Source organism: Dromaius novaehollandiae, chromosome 4 (genome assembly GCF_036370855.1).
Source record: "Dromaius novaehollandiae isolate bDroNov1 chromosome 4, bDroNov1.hap1, whole genome shotgun sequence".
In the NCBI taxonomy this organism is placed as follows: Eukaryota; Metazoa; Chordata; class Aves; order Casuariiformes; family Dromaiidae; genus Dromaius; species Dromaius novaehollandiae.
The window spans coordinates 23,155,942-23,178,259 of record NC_088101.1 but is presented as its reverse complement, the minus strand read 5'-3'; the positions used below and the strand labels follow the sequence as shown (position 1 = coordinate 23,178,259).

Here is a 22,318-nt window from a genome sequence, read left to right as displayed (position 1 = left end):
AAAGCTCCAGGTATACCAATGCAGATGAAAGGGGGAAAAAAAAGGGTGTGTGTGTGAAGCATTACATGGGAACAAGCTATTCAACATCTTGAAAGAAGATAAACTAGAATGTAAGCGCTAATACCACTAAAACCATACCCATGCTGTGAGATTCTTGTCCCATTATGTCACATATAACAAATTACTATTCACAAGAAAAATCTTCATTTCCAATTCTTTAGAATCATCAGAATGTTATACTGAAAGTTGAAAAGTGTATTAAGTACTGTTGTTCATTGGCAGTAAAAGGAGTGTAACTATTACAATAAATGAAAAACAAACAATCTTAAAAGAACAGAATTAAGTTCACCAAGGCAAATAAAGTCATTATTTTGGTCTGAACAGTGGCTTAAAATATTTAGTGTTTTAACAATTTAATTACAGTTGAAAATAGAGAAAACTCATAGGAATAAAGTTATAAAAGCAGTCATACACATAAACTATGAAAATATATCAATACCTTCCATAAAGCTACCATGCAATAACCATCCTTCTCATAATACTTCGAAGTCTTCTCTTGACCTATCATTAAAAATAAATTTTTAAAAAAATCTTACCAGTGAGGACTTCAAATTTCCAGTTGTTTTTAATCTGTATTTCTTTGTATGATTTCATAACAGTCTGCGCATCTTCAGGAGTATTAAAACGGACATGACATTCCGTATCTCCCTCCAGCATGTCAACATAAGCAACATCAGCCATCACTGCCAAAGCATCCTATCAAAGCATGCGAGAGAACACAGACCATAAACCAGACTTGAAAAAAAAATGAATACAAGTTTGCAGAGGATCACTGGTATTTTCAAAAAGGTCATTAAGTGGAACGAAGTAACAGTGAACTTTTTCATTTAATGAACAAATCTCTTGTCAAGTAGTTTTGAATTCACGTATTGTTTTTCACAAAGATATTACTGAATTCTGAGTTATGAGCCCTAACTTTCAGTACATCTAATTAATCTCTCATCTTGTCATCCAAGAGGAATTTAGAGCGGCTAATTCTTGCAGATATTTTTGCAGAAGAATAATTTTACTAATGAGCCATAAGTAATCTTCCATTGAATTCAGTGTTGTATTTGCAGAGACTTTTCTCCCCCCCCTTTTTAATAGAACATTGATATGTCAGTCCAATAAAAATATTTATTTCTTAGAAGAACATACATAAACATAGGACCATGAAATATAAATGGAAGCTCAACCACAACAGATAAATTAAGAAATCAGTACAGTAAACCAGCCCTTCATTTCTTTATGAAATGACCTCTGCCTAAAAATTTTCACCGGCAGCTGAAGAAGAGTCACACATGCTCTTTCAGATGAAGTACTTTAGTTGTAATACCTGCTGTTAGGGAAATTAACTAAGATCACACATTCCTAGTCAATTTTGTTCACAGCAGGCAGCTCAAGATGCAAGATGCTTTTATTCAAGAATTACACACTGCTTTTAACCCTCCACTACCAGGCACAACCTTAAAAACAGGGGATGGTGGTGGTGGTGGGGAGTAAATGCCAAGACTACTGAGATCGTTTGAGTGCCAAAAAACCTACTTTCCACTAAAATCTAACATCCCATATACGACTCGCACAGAAGAGACCCAAGCCATTTCTTTGTATTGACAAGTGTGATTATCTCTGAGAGACACCATATTTAATAGCAGAATATGGAAATATTGAAGTACAAATTTTAAATGTCAAAACATTAAAACTATTTGGCAAATATCCTTCCAGTGTGTGCTAAGTAATTCAGGCTTGCCGCACATAACCAGAGAGAGAGATCACTTCCATAATTTTATTAAGGGGCCACTAAAGGCATTGCTTCGTGGTAGTGTTGCTGTAGCTATGACAGTCCAGGAACACAGGCAAAGCAATGTTTAGGGGAAGAGTTCCACCTTTCATTGGACCAGCTAGTGTGGTTGGAAAAGAAAATCCAATAGACACTGAGCACAGTTTGCTGCTTTCAGACCTGAGAAAGAGCTGGTACATCCTAAAGTTTGTCACCTCTTCCAGCTACAGTTGTATTCTCCAATTGTATTTAACATTAAAAGCTTGCCTTATCTTTTTGGTTAACATTTCTGTGAAATACTTTGCCTATCCTGCTTATTCTTGTAATCAAAGATGTAATAGCAATATGTTGCCTCCCTTTACTTTCATAAAGTATTAACTTTCCCTGAAAGACTTTCTTACAACTAAACCAAAAGAATAAAAATTTATGTCCGTGGAAACATCAGGCTAAGTTTGTTTTCAGCTATTCTGGGAAGAGTAAACTTTCCCCCTGAATACAATATATTGCTTTGTAACACAAACCTAACACAATAAAACGTATAGTGCAGCCACTCTAAGTTGGCCCTCACTTATTACAGTGACAACTAATATGAGGGTCACATTCTCCCAGTCTCTCCAATGCTCAGACAACTGCCTGCAAATACCTAAATAGATAAGACTGATTAAGTTGAAACCATATCAACAGTTTGTTTTCAGTGAGAGATATGTGCCTCTCATCTTGCTTAGATTTATGCACATGGTAAACTTCACACACTTGAGAGCAGCCACAGTGACTTCAAATGGACTACCCAGAGTTGTAAACATAAGTAGTTTGATAAGTCATCTCAGAACTTAAGTTTAAATTATTCTCTCAATGTCTTAAATAGTCTAAATATTTAATGCAATAAGAGTTAAAGCTGTTCAAATTTCCAATTGTTACACATTCGAAAACACAATTTCAGGAAAAATTGTCCCTTGTCACATTCATGGACTGGAAAAAAATGCTGTTATTTCCTTTGGAAAACTGTTTCAACATTTCCATTTCAAAAGGACACAGCTTAAAAATGTTATCTTTACAAGAAAATATACTACTTAATGTATAGAACTTTCATATATGACATAAGAGAAAATTCAGATTCTCCTAAAATTCAAATTCTCCTAAAACTTTTGTCCTTATTTTTTATTGAGAAAATGGAGCATTTGCCATAGGAGAAAAAAAAAAATCAATGAATGAATTACTGCACAAGTTCTAATGCCACCATTCTCAATGAAGTTTTTGCGATTGTGAATTTCTTATTGAAAAGGATGGTTACTTTCCCATACAAAGAGCATTTTCTTGCCCCCACATGCCTGTTAATGGTCAAAACACCAGGTTACTATTAAAAATTCCTGGATAGTAAAGAATACACAATAATGAATAAAGAATGCTGCACCCACTTTAACTCTTCATAATGTAAGAATGATGTCAACAGTCATTTACCTTTAACAATGTAAAATTAGCCACGTTTTTCATGCTGAAAATGCAAGGACAGAGCAACAGGGGCTGGAGGTGAGAACTGCTCACCCTTTAGGGCATTGCTTTTGTCATTTTCATTGTAAACTTGACACTGCTTGAAGCAATTTCTAACAGCTACTTTTTCCTTTAAAACATTACCTGATTCTGCCTCTGTAAAATCTTATATTAACAGGTACTATGGAAGAATCTGTACACAGCTACAGGCCAGACAAAAATTTAGTAATTGTTTACACGGTATTCCATATTCATTTTGGGGGAACTGTAAGTGGAAAGGCTAACAACTACCCTGAGGTTACAAAGACATTACCTTGATCTGCTTCCTGCCCGGCAGGGGCTCAGTGCTAATGATCTTCACAATTACTCCACTCACAAACTGGGGCCCCATTGTGTTAGCCTTGGCAGAAGGGGCAGGGTCTTCACTGGTGGCTGGTTAATTTGAAGAGCAGGGAAAGAAACATAAGGAAATTGTACCTGTAACAGTTTGGCAAACTAAAAGATACTACAAAAACCAATAAGCAGTGTGATGTACACAGAGAACAAAGAGCTCAGAGTGCCTCCCAACAAAAATATTTTATATTCAATTGACTTCAGTAATAGTTGAACCCTAAATTAGAGTGTTAGAGTGTTACACACACACAAAGCATCAATTTAACCAAGACTTGGTTAACCTGATTACAAGCCATTTTATAAACTCCTTACTTAGAGCAATAGCTTTGAAAACCTCTGTAGAAGAATAGTTAAGCCAAAGTAAATCAGGCCCAGGTTACATCATCAAGAAGCAGATTCTTATTTCCCAAGGTGTTTATGATTAAAATTACCTAAAATGATCTTGAGGTTTAAAAAGTGCTACTGGAATATTCTTAAATCACTGATTTATTCTTTACTCCACATTATTTGGTCCAAAACCTGAATGAGGGGAGCTTGTTTTTCATAATATTTGGCATTCAGAGAAAGCACCAGCATTATAGAATCTAAAACTATTCCAATTCTTCTGGACAACCAAGGTCTTAAAGCACCTTAACTATGTTTGCATATTAAAATCACCATGAAAACAAAAGAGGAAACATTACAACCAGCATTACATTTCCCATTTTTAGACTGAGGCTTTTTCTGTGCACAAGCATCTGTTTCCGTTTCTCTGGTAGGCTCAGGTTTGATTTGAGACATTGTTTTCTTTAAGGAGGCCATACTGGCTTTCTGAAGGGCCAAATATTCTTGCTTCAAATCCATCCACTCACTCCTATAGATACAAAGGAACAGAAGGTCAGTAGTAAACAAAAACGAAGTTCATAAGCTTAAGACAAAACACCTTACAAATAGCTTAAGCTGAACTTGGGGTGTACTTTGGAGACCCTTCTTACTATTAGAGATCTCCTTGCTTTTAGCTTATCTTGAACCTTAAGTCTCTTTCCCTTTTGTATAATTTTGCTTTATAACTTACTTGGAATATTAAAAGATAACAAGATCAACCCATCATTCAAACAAAGTAACTCCCAGATTTGTTACACATCTTCAAAACACACTTAAAATGGTTTGGTAAACTAGGATTCAGTGTTTTCCACTGGAACTACACAGAGCACACACACTACATTCAGAGCTGATTCACAGTGAACTCTGAATTCACTGAATTAGTCAAGTGAAACCTCTCCTGTGTGTTACCATATTAAGAATCAGTCATTTCTTTTCTGGAAAAAAAAAAATCAGTGAACCCTCTCCTGTGTGTTACTATATTAAGAATCAGTCACTTCTTTTCTGGAAAAATCATTGATTGAAAATCAACAACTGGTTAAACTCACCAAAAACCTACTGAGATAAGAACATTCCTTACTATTCAAATGCACTTAAGTTAAAAAATAACACCACATGGAAGCAATTTATATATTTACATACATTTAACATGGAGATGTTTCTGCAAACAGCTAGAGCTTTGCTCCACAGAAACACAATGCCTACAGTGCCACTGTGAGAACGACTCATTGTTACCCTAATCTGCGCTATCAAACAAGCTGATAGAGGATTTTTAAAGAGGAGGATATCTTGTGGTAATGGTTTTAGCTGTTAACATTGACAACTGTATACTTCAAAAAAGCATCCAGACTCACCCAGGATCATACATTCTCAACAGAGCAAAGACATTAAAATAACAAAAGACCCACGTAACGATTCTTCAAGATAAAAAGGCAACACCATTCCATAGGAAGGTATGGTATAAATACAAGCTCAAGGAGGTACTCCTTGCTAACTTGACTGAAAGGAAGAGAAGGAAGAGAAGACCATGGGGAATGAGCCAGGCAAGTATTTACAATGCTCTTTTGAACTTTTTTCCCCCCTTTGCTATATGCTTATGCTATATGCTAAGGTTAACTAATACTTTTTTTTTTTCCTCCTGTATCTGATGCAGTAGTCTCAGTATCCTGGTTGAAGAGGACAAAGAGTCATTACTAACTACCAGTTTCTGTGGACCCCTTTTACTTTAACATGGAGGTGCTTTCTGTGACTTAAAAAAAGTAAGTGCTTCCATGTTTTAGTAGAGGTGAATCCTGTTCTCAATCCTGAAATACCATCCACGCTGAGAAACCACCTTTCTTCTACACTACACTACTACAAGATTTGACTAAAACTGAAAGGCCTCCTTTAAGAAAATTTCAGTAAGCAAATAAAAGCATACTGTGGCTGAAACAGAATTAAAAGCATAGCGTTGAATGTTCCAAATATTTCTAAGTAATTCTAAGTAGTATTTTCAACACGGAACAATTTTAAAGGACCCCCTTTGCTTTAACATGGAGGTACCTGCTGCCTAAAAAAAGTAAGTGCTTCCATGTTTCAGTGGTGGTGGATCCTAGTCTCTTGTGTTTCTAGAAATTAACAACAGCTCAAAGCCTCAGTGTTTGCATGTTTTATTACTGTATTATCAGAAAACTCTGTATATCTTCCTTTTAAAACCCAGTATTTTTTTATAGTAACAATTTCAGAGCAGGAGGGGAAAAGAGTAGTCTCCACTTACAAGGATCCCCGCAACTTAAATGTGGATGTACTTGTTTTGTTCCTGAAAAGTAAGTGCTTCCATGTTTTAGTGATGGTGAATCCTATATTCTCAACACTGAAAATACTCTTCTCTTCCTAGGAAGCTTAACTGGATGTAGGAACTAAAGAGAACTAAAAGGACTGGAATCAGGGACACCACCAACAAAAAAATGCCCTTACTGTACAGCAATGCAACTCTTTCCTGGGTAAAATACAAATTTCTGTGCAGGGGGATAGTTAATATTTTTGTCCCACAACGTAAAGACTACTTTATTTTCTACCCTATTTAAGTAACTGTACATGGTATCCCTGTTCAATATGAAGCACAAGATCAAATAAAATAACTCGTCACAGTACAAGATGGTCTCATTACAGCAAAGGACCCCCTCTACTTTAACATGGAGGTACTTGCTGGATGCTTGAAAAAGTAAGTGCTTCCATGTTTTAGTTGTGGTGAATCCTAAAAGATCAACAGTTAGAGGTTCAATTACAGAGAATTTCTGGAATGGCACAACTTAAACATTTCTACACTTTTTTTCTTCCCCACGAGAAACCACGTGTAAACAATTACAGGGTGATTTGTGGAGTAACTGCATTATAGGGGTAGAACTGAATATTGCATTCATTACAGGGGACAGTCATACAGGGTGCAAACAGTTTTCTAAAACGTTATAAGAAACACATTCTATGTAAAACAAATCCAGAAGGTTTGATAACATATTTACGAGCTTTAAAAACATGCCTCAGTTTAACGATCTTTTTTGCAAAGTTCCTTAACACTTATTTGTACTTTAACTACAGGCTAATACTGTTGCTAATATGCAACTCTGTTGTATAAAAATTGGAATTGCACTTTAGCAATGGTGATGGACTGTAAGACAAAACAAAGACAAATATTTGAAGTACTGAAATAAAATTCCGATGGTTGGAAACATTAAATCATTGTTCATAATGTAAGCTTGTTAAGCAGTAAAATTCAATAAAGTATGCAAAACTTGTGGCTATTGGAAATGCTTCCTGTAACTATACACTAAACTTTAAAATAAAAATACATACTCCAGGAAAATAACAAAGCAATGCTGAGACTTAGAGTCCAGTAGTTACCTAACAAATTGCAAAGATTACTTTGGTCAAAATGCCATCAATACATATTGAAGTATTTAACAACCTGAAATTCTTGGGTATAGTTGGGATGGCAATTCCCTAATACATACCAATGCTCGTATGATGACAAATCTGTCTTGATCATCAACCGCCTAGTAATGAACTGCATATGATATTCCCAACGTGTGAAAAGTGAAAAAATTACACAAGGAGTCCAGCCTGTGCCTAATCCAGGACTGGAAGTGGTGCAGTAAAGACACAATGAATGGAAAGTTACATGGAACCAACTGAGCTTGTTAGCCTTGGTCTCTGCCAGCTGCAGTAGTTGCAAGGCTGTTTCCTGGCTTAAAAAAAACAGATTGTGGTGAAGAAGGGTACAGAATAAACACAACAGCAGCATGCAGGTGAGCAAGCACTAGTGAAAGCAGGGAAACAGTACACCTCACTGGAACCATCAGTTTTTCTGTGGCTTTCATTATAGAAATAAGAGTTTCTTAGCAGTCCTTTAAGATGCTTTTCTGCTGACACATGCACATGTTGTAACATGTACATAACATAATTAACATTAACTAATGTTAATGCTGTAACAGCAACCCACCACACAGGCAAAAAAATTCCTCCAAATCAGCACTTAAAGGCAGTACTATTACAAGTAAAATTACCTGCTAATCAGAAACTTCGAAATGCAAATATTAGTTAGAACAGAAGATGAGTTAAATATTTTATAATCTTAAGTAAAGGGCTTTGTAGCAATTAAAAATTAGTTTAAAAAAACACCTTTCCATCCATCAGACAGTGAATAAACTGCAAAGAATTGTAGAAAATACTATTGTACTACTAAAAATACCGTGTAAACTAGTTACCAAGCTAAGCTAGTTAGTTTTGTAACATACTTTGAGAGTACTCTGAGTGGAATGACTTCTTCACCCATTTTGTGCCTTTCTTTGTGTTTTTTCTTATGCTTCCTTTTAGATTTTGAAAGGGATGTGTCTTTCTTATCAGCCTCTTTGGCATCCTCTGAAGCAACTTCTAAATGAAAAAGTTCAAAAGAAAAATTGAGTCCTAACTTTAATAGATACTTAGAAATAAAATTACAGCTTTAGTAGACAGTTCATAAAATAGCATAGTTCTACTTATTTAACTCTTAGTTCTTTCATCTTTATAGTAAAACCACTGGAAAACTACAACAGTGACCAACTGCGATCCTGACTACATCTCCCCCATTTTTCCTCCAAAAATTTATTTAGGAAAGCATTGATTCTTTGACTCAAATCTGAATAAAAAACTCCTTCACAGAATTAGAACCTACTACTTATTTCTAATCCACTTTCTCAGCTACCCGAATCTAGCCTCTAATCACAGATCCTTGTCAACTCCACATGTGATTGCAATATGGCTTTTAATCCCACCTATTGCTTTTTGTCTTATCTCATGTAAGAAACCAGGATCACCAGCTTTTTCTTTTGTATTTTAATCTTACTTATCTAGATTCTTATACTGTCACCATTTGCATTGGCTGTTTAATCCATACTTTACTTCACTGAAGTTCCATTGATATTAACTTCTTTGTAAACAATTTTTATTTCTGATGAGATTCATCTACTTGAGTGTTGAAAGTTCTTTCCTATTCTCCATCTCGCTTATCTCCTTGGAATGACTCATTACTAGGTTTAAATTTAACTGCAGGACTCCGTATATTCCTAAACTGACTATGTTATCCCTCCGCTATTATCATCCATTTTTCACCTACTGACCCAAGCAGAACAACTTTTTAGCAGTTAGTCTTCACTGTTTCAAAGACGGACATTCAGTGTTTGAATCTGTCACTAGCAGTTGAAAGGCTTACTCAATCTTTAATCCAAACCAGTAAACCTCTTAGCCTCCTAAAGTCAGTTCACTAATGCACTTATATTACACAGATTACAGTCATTAAGTTTCTTGCTGCTTTCCAGCCATACGCTTAACAATTCTCCTTTCCTCATTTGCTTGTTACCTACTAGCATTTCAAAAATCCTATTAACTTTGCAATTTGCAAAGAGAACAGCATTTTTCTGACTCGAGCTTTTCTCCTTATCCATGCTTTTTCCCCATTCCTAAGCCTACCATTCACCATTTGTAGCAGAAAGATCTGTCCTCAGTTTTATTCCTCCAAATAAAGATACAATACTATAAAGATGTGCAACATGTTTTACCATTGATATCTTTCTGAGCTTCTGTTGTTTCCTCTTTAACAGAATGAACTTCTTCCTTCTGAACAGTTTTCTTGACTTTTGCATTTGACGCCTCACCATCTCCAGAGCTGCTTCTTTTTCTCTTCCCTGGCCTGTTTTCCACAGGCACCTCAGAGCTTTCTGTTCTGTCCCATTTTCTTTTCTCTCTCTTAGAGGGCTGCCTGTGGGCCTCAGTTGCCTCCATTTCTGAACACTCGGATGAAGTCCTATGTCTTTTTGACTTCGGTACTTGTTCTGCCACAGTGTTTATGTTTGATTCCTTTGTTTCTACAGCTGCCTGTTGTACATTGCCCTCTTTCTTCATTTTGGATTTCTTCTTTTTCTTCTTTTTCTTCTCCTCTGCATTAGAAATACAATACTTAAAACTCTGCCAACTGTTAAAGACTAGATTAGATTAACCGATCTAACTAAACAATATTACTATCACACATCATTATAATTTGGGATATTAAATAAAATGCCTGTCTATCACGTCTGAGATCCAAAACATTGTCCTGAAATTCTTCCTAAGCATTTTAGGCAGATGAGAGAAAACATAGGTAAGATTGTCTCTCAAAGTCAAAAAGACCCCTGGGTCACATGTGAAGCTTGACTACAGGTTTCCTGGAATGCTTACTCTCAAATTAAAAAGAAAGGATCTAGACTTCCTCATTGTTTCTTCACAGTATGTACATATTTTGTTACACCATCCTTCGAGAAGAGATACCTTCTTCCTTCCAGGCCAGCCAACACAAAACCAAGCAAATAAAGACCGCTGACTTGTATTCTGAGAACAATACAAGGGGATACTCAACATTTAGATGAATACATTCAGTAGGTGCTTTCATAAGCCCAATGGATCTATCACACTATTTTTATACTAACTGTATTTCTACTGAATTACATGATGTTGTCTTAACTTTTATCAATCTGAAAAAAAACCCCAAAACGAAAAGAAGAAAACCCACACATTTCATTCCCAAAATTGTTCGCCTGCTTCAAAATTGTCATACACAGGATGCATTATGGAGCAGAGGATCTTGAGTGGGAAAAGCATGCTTTTCTTTCATTTTGAATAAGCCCTAGTACTTACTGTCATGAATCAAAGATATATTAACAAAGAACCAGTGATAATGAGGAACATAACAAATGTTTCAACATCATGCTTAAAAAAAGGGAAGATGTCTGAAGGCTAGGAAACAAAGAGTACTATCTCATCAGAAACAAGAGGAAAAATGCTTCAGTGATCAAAGTTACAACATGACAAACTTCAGCAGATACTTTTATTGGAATAGTAGATACTATTTACTGGAAAAGTGCTCAGCTGAATTCAAGGTTCTTTTCTCTGCAATATCCTCCAGGTTTCTGTCAGTAATTATTGTAAATCATGAAAGCTGGAACCATAAATACACTGTGAATAGTTCATTCCCCCATAGACTGTTCAAACAGTCGAAGTTCCAAAGAGAAAAATGCCAAAACTACCATTTTCATGTGGATCAGGCTGAAATGTTAATTGGAGAGTAAATATTGGAAGGCTTGGTCTGAAACACGTCAGATGATCATATCCTCATGTGAACAGCACTAACATTTAGACATAAATTTGCTTTTATGTTTGCATCTTTCTTTTCAATACTAAATATTTTAAAACGATCGGTCACATTTGTCTTTTGCTAATGTTAAGTGCTTAAATAATGATTAATTGTACAATCTGAAAGCTGTTCTGCTGGCATAACAATGACTAATGGTGGAAGCTGGTAAAGGAAGAAAAAGAATTTAACTTCCTTACCAAGTAGGAGAACAAAAAGGCAGAAACTTACCATATTTCACTTTTACAATTCATTTGATTTTACAATTCCATTTTTTACACCCACATTGGCCAACCAAAAAAAACAGTAGCAGGCATTCTTATTTTTACAGGGTTTTCAAGAAACATGAGATTATGCTGCAGTAACATAGCAGCTCAAATTTTCTCTTCAGAAGCTGAAGCACAAAACAGTGTTTCTTGACTCAAATAATTTATTAACACTTACCTACGACACTGCTGTTACTTGTATTCAATGCAGGCACAGGCTTATTCTTTACTGTTTTGGGGAAAATCCCAGGTTTCCGTGGTGCTTCTTCTGGTGGATTATTCAAAAACTTAAGATAAAAGAAATTAAAATCAACAAATGCCTACTTGAAATTATTGCTTTTTTTAAATCCCCACCCAAGTTAAAAACAGTAGTGTTACAGTCATTCAAGAAAGATGCAGTTCCCTATGAATCCAAAGGTATAAATTATTTTTTCAGTCCTACCAGACTTATGTCTTCATGCTTATTCAACATTTTGCTTCTATTACTGCTATATTGAACTGCACGTTTTTAAACTTTTTAAACAACGTACTAGAAGGCAGAGAACTTGTTATGACTATACTCTTCCAATTAAATTTAATAGGCTATTTTCCTTTCAGATGGAAATCTCTATTTCTGTAATCAAAAGATGCTGACAGTATCCAACAAAATTAGTCCCCAACATACCCACCATGTTTCAATTAAAACTCCAGCTTGTTTAACAGGATTAGCCTTTTTATGAATAGTGGAATTAATGGAAGGTCTTGGGGTAGGAAACAGAGACATAACTCCTGCTAACAACTATGTAATACATTAGTTCTTAAATTATGATATTTTCAGGAATTTCTGTATCTAAAATTCACTAAGCTACTCTTCCACTGAACTTGTGAAGACTATACTATCCATATTAGATCAAGAAATATGAGGAATGTTAACAGAGGTACCATTACTCACCTCAATAGCTTTATCTGCTTGCTCTTTAGTTTCAAATTCAACAAAAGCAAATCCTTTTGGATCTCCACTAGATTTATACCGGGGAATACTGACGTAAACTACGTTACCACACTTGCCAAACACCCGCTCAATCCAACTGTGATTAACATTTTTGGGAAGCAGCTCCTAAAAAAATAAAACAACTTATTTTATCAATATTATATACATATTCTTACAAAGATTATACTTATATCAGACTGGTTACCATATCTTCTAAATATAAAGTCCTCCCAGAAAAACGAGATTTTCACATTCGTGGCGACAACTTTGAGAAACCTTTTTGTTTTTATTTCAGTAACCATTGTTGGTGAGAAGTCATAGTATTCCTGGTAGTAGCAATTTGTAAACGATGATCTGAAAATGAATCTCTAACCAGACACGTAAATATAAGACAAACACATTACATATTTGATATAGATATTTCTATCTTCTTCCTGTGACAGATACCAAAACTTCACCTGCAGCTGTAACTTTGCAAGGTGAAATATCTTTGTAAATTTAAGACCTTCAAGCAAACATAACTCTGCATTGTCTCAAACTACTCACAGCAGATTTGATTGTTCATAACATAGGTATCACAGAAAGAAGAGTTCCTGTAGGTCAGTAAAGCAGCATTACTCAAATGAACCGATGAATTAATTCTAGTAGCCAACACATTTTAAAGCTTAGTGATTAGCACTTACGGGCTAGCTGAACAGCTGGGGCACAAGTGAAAATTTTTATCCAGCAGCTTAGGTAAGTGTCTGAACTCATTACTTTACCCTATTTCTTCTGAAAATTTTCAACAATTCACTTAGATCAGGGTAAGTTTCTTATACACACACATGTAGGGTAACAATGTTATACTCCTTAAAGAAACACATCTTTAAGGCTCAATTCTCATTTCAGAAATGAAGCTTTGACTTCCTACATGAATTCAGAAAATATACTACTGCTTTTATGTTGGAGACATTCCTTCCCATTGGAGGTTTTAACTGTAATCTCTGTACTGATCAAACATGGAAATCTTTCTTTCCCCTACTCCAGAATGAAGCAAAACTTACTAAGAAAACTTTGACTACAACTGCTTCCCCCCCCGCCCCCCCCAAACTCCCCCAGGGAAATACCAAAGGGAAACATTTAACATGGCTTAAGGCTTCTATAACTGCACTATAAAGGACAGATACTATGCACATTGGTCTTAAAAAACACGCCCTTTTGGTAGTAACAAAAGGTATCCGATTTGTACACAGTCTCCAAATAATCTCCATGAATTCAGTAACTTCTATAACATAAGTTACCTATTTTGGATTTGCACAATTTGAAAAAATAATAAAAACAGGTAGCTATGTAGTTAAGCTATATACAAGTTATGTAGTTCATTACATTTGGAATATCTTTTCAGAAAAGTGATATACACACAATATTTGAAGATTTCTGAGCAGTCTATACAATCATGTGAGGGAAATACCAGATAATGATCAGAATAATCCAGTTTCTCCTTATCTGGATGGGCTGGCACTTTGGGACATGATTATAACATATCTTCCATCACTGGAAGTTTGGTGCACACTAGAAATTACTGGTTTCTGGAAAATTCAGTTGCTGATAGCTTCAGGTATATACCTAAATTGAAGCTAGTCATGAAAAGCTTTCTTTACAGACAAATGGAATTCCACTCTGGCTTCAATTCTATTAAAAAACATACAGGATTTTAAATAAATGGCAGTTTGACCATCAGATCTTTTTCTGTACTACCACCAAAGTGGCTCAAAATGATGCAGTAACAGTTGTTCCATTTTGACACATCTGCAATATCATATTGAGATGCACAGTGTTTTTCTGACAGCACAAGCTATTTTCATTAAAGTTTAGTATCAAAAAATTCACAGAATACTGTGATAGCAGTAGGAAGATTTTTGAAAACAAAAAGCCCCTAAACACAGGACTAGCTCATTTTGGTACATTCCCCCCTTAAAAGAATGTTAGCGTTACAAAATCAGTAGCACTTGTAACAGCCTTCGTAAACAGACAATCAGGAATACTTTACAGACTATCTTGCAAACTCAGCAAGTTTCTATTCTCAGATAGAACTAATACTACTACTCTAAAGCTTTGACTACATTATGGTAATTTGTAAATAAAACAATACCAGTGTAAATAAAACAGTACCAGTGTTACTTCTCTAAGGACACTAACCAGAAAAGCCCAGTGAGCACAGTAAATACATAAATAAATGCACTTTTTCTCACTAGTGTGTGAAATCGTTCTTTGCTCAGCATTTAAAATTATTTAAGCTGGTACAAGGAATCAGGGTACCGAACAAATCCCTTCCCTTCCGTGGCCATCCCCACAGGGCTCACCCGGCCTTCTCCTCACACTGCACAAGCACCAGTAGCCAGCCCTTCACCCAGTCCTTTGCTGCTACTGATGCACAGATACTTTTCCCATATAAAAATATTTTCTGCATTAAATCTGTACATTAACCTTCAATTAATGTTCTAAGCATTACAAGTTTAATGCATTTATAATGCATTTTTCTCTCTCACACAGTGGTTTTCTTTTGCAATAAAAAAAAAAAAAATTCTATTAGCATTTGCAGCTCATGCAAGCATTTCTTGTACTAAACCTGCAATGTTCTTAAAGAAAATTCACCTTCTAGTTTTGGTAATACTATGTGTCTGCTTTATGTCGCTGTTATATTGTTAGTAATAATAAATAACATTAGATCTTTATAGCCTAAGAGACAATGCCCAGCAGGGTTTGCAATCTAAAAGCATTTATAGTAAGAAAGTAAGTTTAAAAGAGTTTCTATAGACCTTAGTAATAACAAAGATAGAGCACCCACCAGATTAATGACATATGTAACAGATGCAACCTTACCACATAGACTGTACGACTGTCCACATCCTTTGGTTGCTCACCCAGTGGTTGACGTCTTCTGATTCTAGTTCCTTCTAAATCCAACTAAAAGTAACAAACACATCAAACATGCATTTTCTGTAAGATTATTATCTACTTCAATACCACCGTTATTGTTACTCCAGTTTCAGCAAATTCAAAAGCGTGAAACATTAAATACTCACTTCTACAACAGATGAACTTTTAACTGCTCGAGCTATCAATTTTCCATCAGTAGTCAATTTTTTCATTTTGTTGAAAGAAACAAGAAGTGAAATGTCAACATCTAGGGATTAAAAAAAGGTGCAAGCAATGAAACTAACACAATCTAGGAAGCATCAGTTGCGTTCTAAACTGACAGTTAAGACTCATCTAGTATTTTTGTAAAATAATGTGCAAGTCATAACTATAGCCTGTAACCGTACTGCATGCTGTCAACGTTTTGGAGAAAAGTGATTTTCTGCCAACATAATTAAAGTTTCAAGTACTCTTACATTTACTTTCTTTTTGTGCTAGCCTTTATCAAAGGAATTCTGTTCTATTCTTTCACCTCCCCACTGATAACTATTGTCTTTGAAAGGGAAGAAAAACTTCTTTCTGATGTAGTTTTACAATACAAAAACAATTTGCATTGAAAACATGCCTCTCCTTCAAGCACTCAATTAAGTGTTTAACCCAACATTCTGGACACAAAAGAGCTTCTGCTTACACTTCAGATGAGATGAGTCATGCTGCTAAAACCTTGATGGAAAATTATGCAATATTAGTCTTAAGGATTTTTTTTTTTAAATCAAATTTAAGACATCCAAACTTAAAGACCTCCAGAAAATTTAGAATAAAGTTTGGCCCTCTGAAGGCCCTTTTTTAAACCGGCTTCAAGTTTAATACATTTCAGGATATACCAAGTACTTAGGAGACCAGACTTTTCACACAGCACAAGTGGATTCATGATTTACAGTTCAAATTACTTTTGTTCTTAAGTCCATATCTAACACTTATGGAACCTGCAATTTTGTTGGAGTTGATGGAGAATAACCACCCCATTTTACAGACATACTGCAGGTCTAAGTCCATCTGGTATAACACTGTTCAACAATTATACTGATAGACACTGTATTTACCACACATTTTCTTTCTTTTTTTTTTTTTTTTTATTAAAGAAAAAGCACACTAGTCACTGCAACTAATGTGCAAACTAATTTCTTCTTCAAAACTGGCAAATCGTTTCAGAACAAAGTTCATTTTCCTACTCTGAGGTCAAATCAACCATGCAAAAAAAATCTTTAGAAAAGAGACCAGTAATAGCCCTACATGAAAATGCACTACCACACTAATATCAAACTTGCACAGAAAAAAGAAAGGAGTGTCAGACCGCAAGTCCAAGTGACATTTTGATTTCGGTATACGGCTATCCACAAACTGAGTACTGTGCATAAGGAGAAAATACGATCCTCGTTTGCTTGCTTGTTACAGAAACTATATGAAGTTAAAAATCACCCCCCAACAGGTACCTAAAGATGACTAACTTACTTCCGCAGCTGGTAGTAAAGGAAAGGAACATAGGAAGGATGAATATAATTTCTCAAACATTTGGTACTAAGTTCTGACTTCTGACCTGCTAATCCCAACACTGGTTTCCAGCATGAACCTATTCTCTTCCCCAGGAGTACATATGTGCCTAAAAATAGTTTATAATGTCATGAGCAATATTCCAAAGAACAAAGTTAAAAACACGTATCTGTTTACAGAAACATACTGAAAACCAACTTACATCCATCTCTAGACTTTTCTATTTGTTCTCGGAGAAATCTATCTTTGTGGAGATTAACATCTCCAAACCAGAAATCCACTTGTTTCGCTATATCTGCCAGCACCTGTTTAACCCTTGACCTCTTCTTTTTCTCTCTTTCTTTCTTCTGTTCAGTGCTTTCCTCTTCCACAGCTTTTTCTCTTGTAGCTTCGGTCTCCATTCCTGTCATTCTGTCAACTCAAAATTAAACATAACCTTTGTGAAGATCAAAATATTTTTACTGCAAGGAGTAAATATTGGTTTGCATTTCTATCCCTTCCATACCGTAATTTTCAAAAGTTTTATCATACATTAATGAATGTAACTTCACACGTCCCCTGTGAGACCCGCAGTATTAGCCATTTGTTATCTGTACTGTAGGGAAATACAAAGCACAGAGAAGATAAGGAACAATAGGTCACGCGGCAACTGGGTGGTGAAGACTAAGCTGGAACTCAGTCTCATGGCTCCCAGTACAGCCATTTAGCCACAGAGATTCACTGCAGACAAGTGAGGTTTTAATTTAAAATTGATACTATTGCGTTAATCCAGAATTCCTTATGAACAAAGCCTGCCCTCTCCATTAGATTTCTAACTGCAGCTTTTGAATTTCAGTAACAATCATGGGATTCAAAGTTCCAACTGCTTTCATGAGTCATCAGACAAGCAGCGCTACCAAAAAATATATTTAAGTGAATTGTTTAAAGCACTTGTGCAGGACAAAGTATCTTTTAATAGGACATAAATTCCCTGACACAAGAAGAGCAAAACACTTGTTAGAGAGAGCTTACAAAAAATCTATCCAAAAAGCAGACAATGTTCCTCCTAATAAAAACATTTCCTCAGATGTGAAAAAAGACATAAGTTGAGCTTCTCTATTCCTAAAATCTCCTAGTGGAGAGCGTAGAAACAGCATAAAACTACACTTCAGAAACTACCCTTTTATGCAGAAGACAAAGTGAGAGGAAAACAAAACAAAACAAAACAGAAGTCAGGCTATACAGGAGACTTTTGAACAGGCTGGCCAAAGGACAATGCCTCAGCAGGCATATATTGTAAGTTCAGTGGTTGCAAAGGGGTTACACTGATGTACATACAGCAGCTGGAAAAATTTGATATTACTGCCAAATGAGAAACATCTATTAAGCCTTATAAATAAAGACAATGTCAAGATATATTTAAGCAGGCATTTGGTATTCACAGTAAGTTTAATGAGGTTTGTTCTAAAAAATTACCTTTATGTCAAAAATGAAAACCACTATCACTGCCAATGCCAAGTTCCTGTCAAAGAGCAGAAATTTAAAAATTTCCAATCTTGCCTTTGAATATGATCCAACACATTCTTACTACATTTATTGGTCCATTAAAAAGTTCAATGCAGAGTATTGCATTCTGGAGGTCATTCCTTACCATCCTTCTTGCAAGTCTGTGTGGCAATCAGTATGCACTATATTTCAATAGACATTTTTCCTTTCTTTATTTAGGGCTGTCCACTAAAGGTCACTGATTTTATTGGGAAACCAAGTCCTGTTAAGAACTTCAGAATCAGGCCCCTAGAAAGTAGGTACTAACTAGAGAGAAGTGACTTGAATTCACAGGTTTGCCTTGAAAAATACTAGAACTTCTTAATGCATCAATTCTTTTTTTCTGTTGTTGACATTTCGATTCACTGTAGCAAGTCAGCCGTCCTTGAAAATTGCCAAAGTACTTTATTTTACCATGCAAACCAGAAGTACAGCCTGGCAAAAGCAGACAACTTTTTGGAAATTAAATTAACACAAAAATTGAAGTAATTAATGTAACAATCACCATATGAAAGACTTCTCAGCTCACTGCCAGTGGTTAGTACTGTAATGTAATATACAAGGAAATGGCAAGTACAGCCATCAGAGAGGAAGTCCATCTCTATAACAGGATGACATAAAAATGGAAATTGTCTTCAAACTACTGTGCAAATCAGGCTTCTTTAGACAGGTATCAGTTTCTCTCCCTGCTGTGAGCTGACCACTCAAGACGGTGAAAGGTCAACGACTACCTTGAAAAGATAAACCAGGTAAAACTCCCCACTTAAGCAGAAGTCCAAGCTACATTCAAGTCCTTCAGCAAGATATTAATTTATATTAATCAGTAGAACAATATACTACTTAGCAGCAGGCTATAGGTAGTTGCATTCATTAAGGTAAAGCATATTATAGGATACTTTTATTGGCTGAACAGTGTATTAAATAACCACACTGACTGTAGATTATGCATAATAAAGCTATAGTTTAAGGATGCATCTAAAGTGTTTCATGCATTTTGAGTCACTCAGCCTTGGGACTTCTTTCCCAGAAGACAAGTTCTTATTCAAGCCTAAAGGAAAAACAAACAGCTGTGGGCTACATTCTGCTCTTTTTATGGTACTCCCTTTCCGCTACTGCTTCACGAATGAATCTCTAAGAATATGATTTTGGAGGAGCTTAGAAACAAAGCCTCAGAGCAAATATCAGCTATGAATCTACTTTACAATTTGTGTACAATTTTACATTTAGTAGTGAAGTACTCATACCTGAGAGATCATTGAGTTTAATTCATAATATAAGACATTTTTTACAAATAAACAAATGTATGAGTTTTCGACTTTTTGTTGGTATTCCTTTTCTTTGCAATTACTGCTGCAAATCTCAATTCAGCAATGAAAGCTGCAAACCAAAGGCATAACACATGCCTGCATTTTTGCTAATTTGGCAGCCTTGTAACTGCAAGCACCGTTTTGTTAAAAAATAAAAAAAACAGAAGACAGCACAAGCAGAGTCAAGATTTCAGCCTATTAAAATGGAACAACTACCCTCTCTTAGTTTTCCTCAAATGAAATAAAATCACATATTCTCTACATGCAAGACTGAAAGCAGGAAAAGAAGGGACAATTAAGTAGGTAGGCAGGGTAGTTGAAGAAGGGGGAAATCCAGAAAAACAAAGGTGATGTAAATAAAAATAATGCAAGTCCACACAAATATCTAGCAGTTTGCCCAAACACTTCATTCAAGACAAACAGCAATCAAATTGGTGCTAATTTGTACAGAAACAAGTTCCAAACCTAACTTCTACTGTTACAAGAACACCTAGAAAAGCATAATTGAACGTAACTGTCATCCAGAGTCTGCAAGAAATACAGTTCCAATTTAAAAATATCCAGTTCCCTTATTTTAAGCATTAATATGCATGCTTGCTTGCTTTTGGGATTTTAAGCATCAAGAAATGAGAGGGGGAAGAATCATCCAAAATACTTTTTACACTATGAAAGTTTTTCCATATAGTCAGTGTTTCCTCTTTTGGACACATACTCCAAAGTAAAAGCAGATATCCAGTATAACTTACAGTACTTAAAAAAAAATATTTTGTAATCCATGTTGGGTATTCTTATTCTAACATACACAGGAAGAGCTGCAGCAGTTTAAATGCATACCCTGCCTTATAACTTCATTATACAGAAAACATCCTACGAAAGGACAAAAGTTATCACATGAAGACCAGCGCAATCTGCTACATGACCTAACAACAGAGAACCTTCTGCTTTTTTTCCAGTTTGAACCTTGAAACTAACAGATAATTTAAAACTGACATTTAAGGCATTTGAAAGATGTCATAAAATGCTGGGTATAGATTCTAGGACCGGTGTGCTCGCAAACAGAAAAACTCAGCTTCCACAGGACAGTGATGGCTGTTATGGCCGTCCCAGACATGGGCAGACCTTATTGCGCTAGTCCTGCTGTGGTCATCATTTTCTCTGTCATCACTAGAGCCTGAAAGGGAGGTTTTGAATAAAATGCAGGCCCACAGCACAAGAGAACTTCAATAACAAGAAAACAAACACCTCTAGTAAGACATTTTATCAGTGGATCTCAAATAACTCTGTAAACAAAACCAGTTTCATCATCCCTTTTCACAACTGAAGCAAGTGGAGAACCACAGAATTAATCTACTGTCATAACTCCTTTTCAAGAGTCTCGTTTTCCCACCCTTCATTCCAATGACTAGCAAAGGCCATTCTGGGTCATAAGTGGAATAAACTTAGCTTCAGTTGCATAATTAAGGAGTGCAATTAGACTGATTTAGCTATACGAACCAACAATTCACTGACACTAAAAGGGCAGCCTGGCTCCTGTCTTAACTACACAGTTCTCCCTCAGAGTCTATATCATCCTCTCATGAAGCAGTTCAAGTCTCTGACCCGAAAAGTAAGTCACTAGTTTGTAGTCTTACTTCTCTGCTGGGTAAGTGGGTTAGGTCAACTCACTAAGGGGCTTAACGAGCAGCACAGACAATCACGGGAAGCTGCAGGAATGAGCACTCAGGAACAGGATAGAGGGGTTACAAAAACAAAGACATTCTGCTGCCCTTTTAGCAGCTGCAAAGGGACCAGCTCAGAGGCACTGCACAACTGCATGGGAACTCCACCTTCTCTCTCCTTCGAAGGGGAGAGACACGACATAAAACAAGTTTTCCTAGCCCCGATGCAATCTTTGTCACGGCAGCAACTGGCAAAGTGACACTTCCCGAGGAAGCCAAGCACCATACACTTGCCAACTATTCAGGTATTGACCACCGCTGGTTTCAGCGCTGTTACCCGGATTGCTCGCAGACCTACTACGTCCGTGTGTGCGAAACAGTGAGAAGGCAGCGGACAGCCCAGGCGTGGCGCGACCGGAGGGAGGCGCACAGGGGCCGAGCCCGCTCTGACATGACAAGATGGCGCCCCCGCCCGGCCGCCGCGCGCCCACCGCCGCAGGCACCCAACGGCCCGCCCGGCACGAGCCGCCCCCTAACGGCCGCCGCACGACGAGAGCCCGGCGCATGCGCACGACGCCGGCGGGGCACCCAAAGGCGGCAGCGCCCCCTGCCTGCGCCACCGCGGCGAGAGCGGCCCCCGCGGATGGCAGCCGCCGCCCCGCGCCACTGACCTGCCGCCGCGCCCGCCGGTAGGGGCTCGGGAGGCGACGTCGCACGGGGACCACGGGGACACCGAGGCCGTGCCGTCCGCGCCCACCTTTCGCCGCAGCCCTGCCCCCTCCCTCAGCCCTCGCGGGCCGTCAGTCCCCGCGCGACGCGCGGCCCCCTCGCTGAGAAAAGCCCCAGGGCGCCGCGCCCGCATGCGCAGTGCGGCGGGGGGGGGGGGGCGGAGGCGGCCGCGCCTCGC

General features: G+C 37.0%; 1 protein-coding gene across 2 annotated transcripts in view; it reads right to left on the bottom strand.

Moving 5' to 3' along the window:
• LARP7 (La ribonucleoprotein 7, transcriptional regulator) overlaps positions 1–22,301 on the bottom strand; it is a 29,752-nt gene extending 7,451 nt beyond the window's left edge. Inside the window, exons 1-11 of one of the 2 annotated variants that reach the window (XM_026101724.2) lie at positions 22,083–22,301; positions 17,125–17,333; positions 15,539–15,639; positions 15,336–15,419; positions 12,435–12,599; positions 11,682–11,790; positions 9,634–10,011; positions 8,335–8,470; positions 4,396–4,553; positions 3,621–3,739; positions 597–756 (exon numbers count right to left, since the gene is read on the bottom strand). In XM_026101724.2, coding sequence (XP_025957509.2) covers positions 597–756; positions 3,621–3,739; positions 4,396–4,553; positions 8,335–8,470; positions 9,634–10,011; positions 11,682–11,790; positions 12,435–12,599; positions 15,336–15,419; positions 15,539–15,639; positions 17,125–17,333; positions 22,083–22,273 — 1,810 coding nt within the window. In that variant the 5' untranslated portion in view covers positions 22,274–22,301. Of the gene's footprint in view, positions 1–596; positions 757–3,620; positions 3,740–4,395; positions 4,554–8,334; positions 8,471–9,633; positions 10,012–11,681; positions 11,791–12,434; positions 12,600–15,335; positions 15,420–15,538; positions 15,640–17,124; positions 17,341–22,082 lie in introns of both variants that reach the window. The other variant, XM_026101725.2, reaches the window with a different exon arrangement.
• Positions 22,302–22,318: the final 17 nt, after the last annotated feature.